The sequence below is a fragment of the Chiloscyllium plagiosum genome, chromosome 19 (genome assembly GCF_004010195.1).
Source record: "Chiloscyllium plagiosum isolate BGI_BamShark_2017 chromosome 19, ASM401019v2, whole genome shotgun sequence".
Taxonomy (NCBI): domain Eukaryota; kingdom Metazoa; phylum Chordata; class Chondrichthyes; order Orectolobiformes; family Hemiscylliidae; genus Chiloscyllium; species Chiloscyllium plagiosum.
The window spans coordinates 43307343-43319643 of record NC_057728.1 but is presented as its reverse complement, the minus strand read 5'-3'; the positions used below and the strand labels follow the sequence as shown (position 1 = coordinate 43319643).

The 12301-nt window shown below is 37.3% G+C and overlaps 1 protein-coding gene across 10 annotated transcripts in view; it reads left to right on the top strand.

Moving 5' to 3' along the window:
• Positions 1–12301, top strand: part of ppfia2 (PTPRF interacting protein alpha 2) — a 540387-nt gene that overhangs the window by 430400 nt on the left and 97686 nt on the right. For 8 of the 10 annotated variants that reach the window (XR_006314523.1, XR_006314524.1, XM_043709678.1 and 5 more), the window contains one exon: positions 9154–9216. Coding sequence is in view for 7 of the 10 variants with exons in the window: in XM_043709678.1 (XP_043565613.1) it covers positions 9154–9216 (63 nt within the window). In the remaining 3 variants the exon portion in view is untranslated. Of the gene's footprint in view, positions 1–9153; positions 9217–10366; positions 10458–11496; positions 11610–12301 lie in introns of those variants that run through there. The other 2 variants (XR_006314525.1, XM_043709681.1) reach the window with 2 other exon arrangements.

Below are 12301 nucleotides of genomic sequence, written 5' to 3'. Positions count from 1 at the left end.
TGTGGTGGAGGCTGGTACAATTGCAACATTTAAGAGGCATTTGGATGGGTATATGAATAGGAAGGGTTTGGAGGGATATGGGCCAGGTGCTGGCAGGTGGGACTAGATTGGGTTGGGATATCTGGTTGGCATGGACAGGTTGGACCGAAGGGTCTGTTTCCATCTCTAAGACTCTATGTGTTGGGAGCATCTGTCCAGTATGACACAAAAAGTATGTAAGGGCATTGTACAAATATTTAGAGATCAATTTCATAAATTATTTGGTTTAATGTTTTCTTTATCTAGCTTTATTTGTCAATTTAATGCACAGATCAGAGTATTGTTAATTAAAATAGACCCGGTTTACCAGGTTACATTGATATGCTGTAACTCGATGACTACTTGACTATGAATTTGGAGCGCAGTATACTCAAGTAGAAGATTGTGATTTGAAGTATTATATCTAGTACATGCTGAAGGCATAATTTTTATTTCTAATTATAAAGTCTAATCATAAATGTCTATACTGTTTGTTCTTTTACTATGACAGCATTTCCAGTCCATTTCAATTGTAATAATACATGCATTCGTGGTTTTACCACTGTGTTGATTTCAGTCTGTTTTATTTTGTACCCAGACAATAATTGTTACAAAAAGCCTCCATTAAATATGCCCCATATTGTTTGTTATTTTTAAATCCTAATACACCCAATTGTATAACATATTTTTGAAAATGTTAATCGATTTTTAAAATTCCAACAATATATTCCTTAATTATTTTATGGATGTTTTAAATAAACTGAACTGTATGTCAAGAATTAGGAGGTCAGGTGATGTGATGGGGAGCATTCCTGTCTAAGTCAAACCTGAGTTCCACGTAATAGCTGTCAAAGGTGCTATGACTTTCCTTGGATTAATTAATGTAGCAATATTACAGTCAGAAAGGAATACAACGTCAGAGTAAACAAGTTAGTCAGGTCCTTATCAAATTTTAACTGCTCAAAGATGGAGGATTAAGCTATGTTTTGTGCTCTATCTAATGATAAAAATCAAAATTCACCCAACTTAACCAAACATCTCAAAGTTTGACTATACCATAACATATTGTCAGCAAGCAATGTTTTTTCCACAGCAAAATTAACATTAGTGAGTATTGTTGAAAACATCACATTTTGTTAAAGAGTTGCATCTTGCATTCATCAGGAAAATCTTAAGAGTCCCAATTTACACAGTTAAATTAATCCCAATTTAATACACTATAAATGTTGGTTTTACACCTTACAGTGTTTTTCTTGTGAATCACTCCAATCAGTGCAAAACATAAGCTTCAATAAAATATGTCTTTTCTCAGCAATACTTAAGTTCTCACTTTTTAAACGTCAAAGAGAATGTAAATTCATTTCTGCAGATAACTGGCACAAATTCATTTTGAAGGAGAGTATGAGCTCATGATACGTAGTGCGAATGCTGGAATAGTTGATTTGTTTTATTAAAAAGGAAATGATAACATGCCTTAAAATTTGCCTCAGATCCAACCTTGACTATGTAATCAAACCTGCCAACAAGAATGGCATTGTTGTTGTCTGGCATTCTGACCTCTACATTGCAGTGGCTGAGTGCCACCTCCTCCTGTCTCTGCCTGGACCATGACTCCACCATTGCACACCAGATTATTGTGTTCATAATGGTCACTAATCTCATTTCATCTGGGGAGCTCCCTCCCACTGCCTCCAATTCATTGTCCCCCAATCCCATATAGCCCATTTCTACCTCCTTTCCAAATTCCACAAACAGGACTGCCTATCCCTGCCCAACAGAACTTATCTCTTCCTATCTTGACTCAATTTTTTTCTCACTTGTCCAATCCCTTCCAACTTACATTTGCTTTCTGACACTTTACGTCAGTTTCAGAATTTCCAGTTCATGGATTCTAGCTATCTTCTCTTCACCATGGACCTGTAAATCCCTTTAGACATCCATCCTCTATCAGAATGGTTTCACGGCTTTTGTTTCTTCCTGTAACACCTCCCCATTTACTTCCTCCCTGCTCATTAACCAAGGCACTAGGCGCACCTTCCAAGGGAGGTAGCAATTTGCCTATACGTCACTCAAAGTAGTCTAATGTATTCACTCCCCACACTGTATCTGCCCTACACTGGGGAAACAAAACAGGCAAGGTGACCACTTTGCAGATCAACTGTTCTGTCCACAAAAATGACCCTGAGCTTCCTATTACTTGCCACTTCTAAGCACCATCATGTTCCCTGGCCAACATCTCTGTCTCAGGCTGAGAACAGCAAAGTTGAGCACAAGCTGGAAGTACAGCATTTCATTGTCTACTTGAGGCCCCTGCAACCTTCAGGACTTAATAACAAATTCAATAATTTTAGAGCATTAGTACCTTCTCCCATTTCCGTTCCCAATTCCCTCACGCCAGGCCTTGTTATCACATGGGCTGCTACCACACATAACCCATCATCAGTTAGTAATGGTCCCCATTAGCAGCTCTTGAATCTCCCAGGTTGACCTTGACCCATTCCTTAATCTGCCTAGCTGTTGTTTTCCCACTCTCTGGACTCTATCTCCACCTATCATTTACTCCTCCCCTGTCCTCCCACCTCATTTTCAGCATTTATACCACCTTTTCCCAGCTACAATCAGTTCTAAGGAAGGGTCACTGGATCAGAAACATTAACTCTGCTTTTTCTACACAGATTCTGCCAGACCTGCTGAGTTTTCCCAGCAATTTCTACTGTTGTTTCTGATTTCCAACACCTGCAACTCTTTGGTATTTTTATGCCATAAGATTTGATTTGTGTTGCTGGTTTATGAGGTGCTCAACAGAATGGCTAGGCCTCCAATGTTGCTGACACATAATGGGCCTGATCGCTATCTGAAGCACTGTCTACAATATTGATATCCCGTGGGGCAGCTAGCACAAGGGTGAATATAGGGGAAATCAGATCTTCATGCAGTGTAGCATGTAGTTCTGTGTGGGACCACTGCTGGCTACTACCAAAAATGCATAATTGTTCAAAATAACTAGCCAATTTTTGAAACAGACTGAACGGCTGTGCTCCTCTTTATTATACATTCAGAACAGACAAGTTGCTGTGAGATACCACATGCAACTTTGTCTAATTGTGACTGTCAGTCACAGCTGCAGCTCACATCCTCCCTTCCCCAACCCAATCCTACCACCACCTCTAATACTACCTCTGATTATCACTGTCATCTGCCTTATCTTAATTATTGATGCCCTACCTTCCAATCATCTTTGTCTAGGTTTTCCACCTCCTCATTGCACCTACAAATTACCTTTTCCCCAATTCTTCTTCCTTCCCACCTTTGTTTGATATCAAGCTTATTCATGAAATTGAGTCATATACTGAACCCACTGTGGCTCAATAACCTATAACCTACAGTTGGCTTGGCCAGATCCAGTGGGCGGAGGTGAGAGGTCATGGATGTCCCAACATCTGTTTGATTGTGGTCAGGGTTAGCTATAACAAGGATGTCCCCAGGAAGCCGGGGACACTTATTGATCGCCAAGGGCAGAGCCAATGTTTGGCCCGCAATGTTTTGGGCTAACATCACCAAGTTTGTTGAGGATCTTATAATCAATTGCAGGACCTGTGCCATCAACGAGAGCCGTTGATACCCACCACATTGCCAACTAAACTGTGGAAACATGTAGGCACAGATCTATTTAGAGTCATAGTCATACAGCACAGAAACAGACTCATCCATGTCGACCAGCTTTCCCAAACTAAACTAGATACATTCGCCTGTGTCTGATACATATCTCTCTAAGCCTTTCCTAATCATGAACCTGTCCAAATGGCTTTTAAATATTGTAACTGTATCTGCCTCTACCACTTCCTCTGACAGTTAATTCCATATATGCATCATCCTCTGTATGAAAATATTGCCCCTCTGGTCCCTTTAAAATCTCACCTTAAACCAATGCCGTCTAGTTTTGAACTCCTCTACCCTAGGGAAAAGACTTTTGCTATTCACCTTATCTGTGCCTCATAATATTTTAAGCCGCTATAAGGTTACCCCTCAATCTCCTAAGCTCCAGCGAAAAATGTCCCAGCCTAACCAGCCTTTCCTTATAACTCAAATCCTCCAGTCCCGGTGACAACGTTGTAAATCTTCTCTGCACCTTTTCTAATTTAATAACATCCTTCCAATAAGGTGACCAGAACTGTACACTGTACTCCTAAAGTAGCCTCACCAATTTCCTTACAGTCATAACATGACATCCCAACACCTATACTCAATGCTGTGAACAATGAAGGTAAGCTTGCCAAATGCCGCCTTCATGCCCTGTCTGCCTGTGGCGCCACCTTTGAGAAACTATGTACCTGAACCCCTAGGTCTCTCTGATCGATAACAGTGCATAGGACTCTACCATTAACTGTGTAAGCTCTGCCCTGGTTTGTGTGACCAAAATGCAACACCTCGCATTTATCTAAATCAAACTTCATCTGTCACATCTCGGCTCATTGGCCCAGCTGATCAAGATCCTGTTGTACTCTTAGATAACATTCTTCACTGTCCACTATACCACTAGTGTTGGTGTCGTTCATAAACTTACTAATCATGATGAAGGTCTTACCTTATTACATCAAATATTTCTCCAGTAAATGAAGGTTCAGAAGCTGCTGCCATGACTTAGGGTGTGGTTATCAAAATCTTACATAAGGTATTGTAAGGACTTGGTATTCCTGATATGGTCATTTCACATGATAGGCCACGTTTGCAAAAGAGTGTTTCAGCCAATTTGCAGCTAGTTCTGGATTTGAATATGTCACAAGCTGCCAAGATATCCACAATCAAGTGGGGAAATGAACCTCCGGTCAGAACGGTTAAGTCACTCTTGAAAATAAGTACTAGCTTCTATCTGACACTGTTAATCGTTGATGCTCCAACACCATGAGAGTCGCTGATTAGCGGGGAGCTGAAGACTCAATTCCATTCCTACCGAAATTCAACATTTATATCAATAGGACTATCAAGACATATATATTAAGTACCAGTCATATCGTGCACAATAGGCCTCACACTTCAATTTGTGCCAAAGTGCAAGGTGGTTGTTACATTTAGGACAGGGCAACATATGTAGTTCAGGGATCTGAACTGAAAAGGTACATTGATCCAAGAAGTTGCAGACTATCGGAGATCACGTAATGTCCATATTGCCAACGGGGTCATACAAAGAAACTGTAGGAATCTTATCCCATTTTAGTGAATCATCCATTACTAACTAGCTGGCACAAAGTTAATGGGGATCTTGAAAACGCAAGGGTCCTGCAGGCCTCACACTGTCGGGAAGAGAATCAAATCAAATGTTATCTGCCGAGTAAGCTAACAATCTTCCAAATCCAAAGACAATTCCATGAGAACAGTGAAAACTCCAGATTTCCTGAATTTGAAAAGTCAGAGACTTTGGGCAGATAAGATAGTGGTAAATGTAGTTATATACATAAATATATGAGTAGTAATGTGAAACGTTGCTTGTATATGGGAAATATCATATACACATATGAAAATTTTAATATTGAAGGGTGCCATAAGCACCACTCACTATGATGATATAATCTTGAACTGAAGATAAAACTGTTTAGGATTTTGAAGGAGTGATGCATAACATCTGGTCATCCTCAAAGTGCCTGTAACAGCATCTATGTTATCACTGTAATCTATAACTAGTTCTATATCATGTAAACTACAAGAAATCTCTAGTTAGACCAGAATTTTTTTTTGTCTACCACACTGTACCAACAGGATCTGTACTTTCATACGTTTAAAGAGGATGGTGGCAGTAATTGTCACCATGAGCAACAGCTCATACAGCATTGTGAGTTGACACCTTCAAGGCACTCCTCTGGCAAACTGCCTGGAGATAACCATTTGGTGTATGCACCTTGCCAGTTCAATGATAAAAGGGCCCAAGACTATGAAATGTACCTTGGGTGTGTTTTTATCAGTGGAAAGATCATTCTTTACATCCCTGTATGTCTGTACCTGTGCACAATTTAATCTGAATTTAAATTTCCTCTTTTATATGGAGACTTTGTCTATCAGTTTAGATATATACTGTTAATATTTGCCTCTTTCTGAATCATTGTGAAGTGATTGTGGAATGCATAATGTATTACAATAAATGGACTGCAATTTGTTGGCACCTACATTCTCATTGGTAACAAATTGCTTGCCATTTTTATTAGATAAGCACAGGTGTTGACGTTCACAAGGATTCAGATAGTGTCGACCTCTTCAACAATTGAGAAATAAGACAATAGAGAATGGGGATGTGGTTTAGTGAAGTACCCGATTTTTGCATTAATTTAGATGGAAGATCTGTGGAACCCTCTGGAAAAACAGTGGAAATGCTAGAATCCCAAGAATATGTCCCTACATACTTGGTAGCTTCTTCTGCCCATTTTGTCTTCCCTTTCTTAAAAATAACTATTGTTGAGGGTGAACATTCATGAATCTATGTACCACTTCACCCATATTGAAATTATTCATTTGTGAGCCTAATAGCGAATGCTGATGAGCTAATTGACTGGATATGCATCATAATTAAGTCCAGTTCTATCCTTGAATGTCGTCTACATCTGAGGGACAACACTGAATAATTATTGAATAACAAGATCTTTCACAATTTTTATTCTCCTTAACGCAAAGTGCTGAGGCTAATAGTGCCATTTGTGTTTTCCTCTCTTAGTTATATTTTTAACATATTTAAGAACTTTCTTCCCTTTCCCAAATCTATTTAGATAGCCTTTATTGAATGTACACCATGTTAAGGTTGTAAACTGTGGTCTCAATACTCTCAAAATAAAACACCTTTTGAAATGCTTGTTAACTTCCATACAATGTAATATGCAAAATAAAATTAATTATTTAAACTTTAGATGTTTTAGGAAGAATACTAACAAGATGTATTTTAGTCAACCACGAACTGTAGTTGCAAGCAGACCTGGAGATTTGATAACATGATGTCTGACCATATGTTTAACTGATCATATATGTTCTTGGGTCATGTCATATTGGCAATATACTGCAGTTACCTTTCAGGCTGTATCCTTTATTGTTGTGTAGCTTTATGCATAGATTTGTGCAAAGTACTGTTGGGAAGGAAATTTCAATAACAGGGTGACCTCTTGAGCTGTTGGAAAGCTAAAATTGACGATAAGGAATAAATGATAATGGTGTGATCTGATGTGAGGAAACAAGAGGTGGAGGGAACAGTAATTCCTTCTGTAGCGAATACCAATTCATGAAAAATATACTGGTAACTATTAGCAATAGTAGTCAAACTCAAATTCCTTTTCTTATTCATGGAATATGGATGCGACTGGCAAGGCCAGGATTTAATGTCCATCCTTTATTGCCCTTGTGAAGATCTTGAAACACTGTAGTCGATACAATGACCGTATTACATCAGACTGTTCTTTTGGGAGTTCTGGGACGATGACCCACAAATATGAGAAAACACTGGCAGTATATTTTCAATTTAGGATGTTGTGGTTCTGTTCGCCGAGCTGGGAATTTGTCTTGCAAACGTTTCGTCCCCTGTCTAGGTGACATCCTCAGTGCTTGGGAGCCTCCTGTGAAGCGCTTCTGTGATGTTTCCTCCGGCATTTATAGTGGTCCGTCTCTGCCGCTTCCGGTTGTCAGTTCCGGCTGTCCGCTGTAGTGGCCGGTATAGTGAGTCCAGGTCGATGTATTTGTTGATAGAGTCTGTGGATGAGTGCCACGCCTCTAGGAATTCCCTGGCTGTTCTCTGTTTGGCAAGCCACTGAGGCACAAGGGCAAATAACAAGTTGATAACTTGATTTACATTCCTCATGATTCTACTGAAAATAGAAATTGAAGATGGTAAATAAGGCTGGGATTTTATATCACCAATAATGGTAAACTGTGCTAACATATTTTCAGGTGGGTATTAACTAGGGTTTTACTTTAGTAGATACAAAGAGACAATTATGGAAACTATGGTGTGGTTGAATTTGGAGATATTAGTTTGTAATACTTTATTCTGAAGCAATATAACAGTAAGTAAAGATTGAGTCCAGTATTATCTTTCAACTTGCTGCAAGTTAACATCACCTGTTTTACACTATTACCCAAAATCAGAATCTGCACCAGACAATTTTTCACTTTAAAATCTAAAATGTGTAATTAATGCTGAAAAATCCTTGAATCAATGGTAAAATCTTTTCATGCACTTTGCACTGTGACACTTTGCACTGTGACAATGCTCTGAAATTAAGTCAACAACTTACACCATGCAACCTAAATATATTAATATTTGAATGTATGAAGGCTTCCTGAAATGCATCCCAAAATAAATTTGTTTAACCGTTACAGTTAGTTTCCCCAAACTATGTTTGCTAACCATATCAGAAAAAATCCAAATCATTTCAATTTAAGTGCAAAGGAAATCATTGATGGCTTACTTCTGAGGAACTTAGGCATTGAAATAACTTTAGATGTTTTGTTGTAAAATATTTCTACAGCCAGAATGTTCACTGATAAAGCACATCTAAGATCTCAAAACAAACTTATGAGTCTAATAGATATGCAGATTCAACCCAGAGCATGGATTTGGAAACCTTAGGCATGCTGCACTTTGAAGGTCAAGGTAGTTCCAGCAAGACAGAAGAGATTACCTAATGAGATATTTATAATGGGATTTGAAGAGTCCAGGGTCTTGAGTTAATACTATGTCATCAGTAGTGGAGAAGGGGAAGGGTGGAATGCATAATAGCACAATCTCAAAACGTATCAGAATCCTAATGAACATATATCAAAAATGTCTTATGCTGTGCCTCGAAAGCCTCAGTGCAGTTGATAAAACTGCCTGGTTTAGCAATAAGATGATTTTGAAAGCGTTGATAAAGTATTCCTATTTGTGTTTTTTTATTTCCTGTTCACTGTTCCCATGCAACAAAATACTTGTGTAGCAGTTACCAGTTTCATGAATATATACTAAGCAGAGCATGAACATGTTGGGAACTTGGTCAGTTTAGCAGTGAGGCTGTTGTTCTCATTATGATGCTATACGCTATTGGCTTACAGTGGTGCTGCCTTTCTTCTTTAACACTGCTTGCCTCACATGGATTGTGATTGGTTCTCTGTGGGCTTTATAATTAGCCCTCAGGAAATGTCTGGGTGACCCATGAGGAAATGGAAAACTTGACATCTGCTACAAGAATGGTTAGTCTTCACTTTATTGTTGTATTTGCGTTATTGCAGATTTACTTGACAATGACACAGTTTGGTGCTTGCATGTTTTAAGTGCCTTCCTGACAGAAAAATTTCATTTCTAAATCTCTTTGATTTGTAGATTATAAATGGAAATATATTAACATAGTATCTTTGGATAATACAATTTAAAAACCTGTATGGTAAAAGCAATCATCCATTGTTTTCAGCTGATGAGATCTTACCTTCCTTTCACTTTTGGAAGGATTAGAAACATTTGCATCATAACTCTGTACACTGAAAGCAAACTAAAGAGATTTGTTAGGGGCTGTGCAAATTTCTCTGTAATTTTAACATTTGTCTGAGTTATACTGTACCATTCAGTTATCTTTTTTAGAGTAAATTGGTCCAATATATCTTTAATGAGAATGCAATCAAAATTTTGACATGAAAATTTCTTTCATTATCTTGTATTTGCCTGCTCTGAGTTATTTTTATATGCTTGCAATTTGAACTAAAGGTGAGATCTTTTAAACCCATATGAGTAACATATAATGTTCATTATAAATATGTATAATTTTCATTTTCAGTTGCCTTGATCTACTATAATGTACTGTTAATTAGTATATGATCAATTTAAGTTCCTTAGGCTGCAAACATCCTCTGAGTAATTACCATTCCTTTAGTAGTACAATATAAACCTTGGTTTCTCTGCTTTTTGTCCAGTGAAGTCATGAATATAAAAGAAGAAACTGATTTTAATACATTCCCAATCTTGGTTTCCTGGCTTGCATAATTGCAAGGCTCTTCAAAAGTGCTCACAGAAATATTTTGCCATCACCATTCTAATAATTTCACTAGATATCTTTTTGTAATCAGGCAATATTTTACTTTTTTGCTGAAAGCACATTTTCATAGATTTTCTGAAAATCAAAAGAACTGTGGATGCTGTAAATCAGAAACAAAAAGAAAAATTGCAGAAAGTGCTGAACAGATCTGGCAGCATCTGTGAAGAGAAATCAGAGTTAACGTTTTGGGTCAAGTAACCCTTCCTCACAACTTAAGCTTTTCCAGCAATTTCTGTTTCGGCATTTCTTTATCAACAAAGTACTGGTATATTACGAATTCTTATAGATGTAATAACACTTTCTTTTTTTTATAGAACTGGCAATGCTAGAACTCTGAAAATATTATAAACAGGCAATAACTATCTTAGTACCTGTGGAAAAACAGAGAAATTAAAACTCTGATGTAAGTCTACATGTTAAGATATTTACTGGTATTGACTGACTTGCCTTGCATGTCCAGCATTTTCTGTTTTTTATTAATATGTCATATGGATTTATTTTACTACACACACACACTGGTTGACAGGTACAGTACATAGGATTTCTTTACACAAGTTTTAATATAGTCCTGATCAGGGCTTAACAACTGTTTAAAAATAACACAAAAATGAATATTATGTGAAATAAAATTAAGTCTTGAACCCAATCTGCTTGAAGCATCATTACTCAAAGCTTGACCTTCAAAGAAAACCTGAAAATCTGTCACAGGAAAACATGAATTCAACTTGTGTTGTCACTGCATGTTAATGATTTTCTACTATAGTGTAATCAAATACAGACGCACAAGACAAGCCACTGCATAAATTTAAAATCTGGTTAAAAGCAATGTGTAAAGATAATTCAAATGAGACTTATCATGCATGCACAAACACTTTTTTGTTGTTAATGTGTAGCTTCAGTATCTATTTCATTATATTAATGTTACATTTTATATTATTAGATCTTAAAACATATAGGCTATAAATGTAAATCTACTTCTAGTACTTAATCCATAATTTCTAAAAAGTCCTACCAATTTATGTAAGACTAGATGACCTTAGAGAAGAAATCCAAAAACAAAATTCAAGACTGGCATATATGGCAATTATAGAAAATTAAATTGCACTATATATTTCAGCAGCTGATACTGATATACTGTACAAGAGATCTGTTTGATATTTTAAAGTTGTGCATAATACTAGAAGGTACTGTCAGTTATGTTAGTATGCAAACATAGAAATTTTTCCTCTCTATTTGAAGAAATAATGTACTCATTTGTACTTTTGATAAAATTATAGAAGAAAATATTAAAGATAAATGGAATGATTGTCTACAGCAATTTCCAGATTATTGTATTCTTGAAAAATAGTATAGGGAGTTGGAATAATCTTAGTTTTTGTGTTTGAAATTCCAAATTGGAAATTATACATCTCATCCTTGGCATTTTAATCAAACTTATTAATAGGTCATACAGAATAGAAACAGGTCCTTCAGCTCACCATGTCTATGCCAACCAACAAATACCAAACTACACTAGTCCAACTTATCTGCACTTGGTCCACAATCTACTATGCGCAGGTATTTTAAATACTTATCCAGATACTTCTTAAAAATCCAAATGCTTTGACAGCTGTATAAAACTTTTGATAGATCACATTTGGAATATTGTGTGCAATTCTAATTGCCACACTATAGGAACGATGTAGAGGTCTTGGAGAAAGTGCAAGCAAGGTTTACCAAGATGTTAGCTTGGATTGGAGTGTATTATCTATAAGGAGAGGTTGGACAAACTTGAATTTGTTTTCACCAGAACATTGGAGTCTGAGGGGTGACCTGATGGAAGTATATATAATTATGAGAGGGTTGGATAGGGTGGATGGTCAGAGGCTTTTTCCAAGTGTGGAAATGTCAAATATTAGGGGGCATAGGTTTAAAGTGTGAGGGGAAAGTTTAAAGGAGAGGTTGCACGGTACCTGGGATGTGCTGCTATGGAGGTGATAGAAGCACATATGATATCAACGTTTATGAAGTATTTGTGCAGACACATGAACAGGCAGGGTATAGAGGGATGCAGACCATGTGCAGATATGATTAGGTTAGAATGGCATTGTGGTTGGCACAGGTGTGGTGGGCCAAAGGGCCTGTTCCCGTGCTGTACTAATAAAACAAAAATTCAAGAGAATATATGGTTGACTCAAGTATGATGTGCCGAAAGGCATGTAACTGCATTGTACTAACAAAAAAAAAACAAGAGAATCTGTACAGCAATT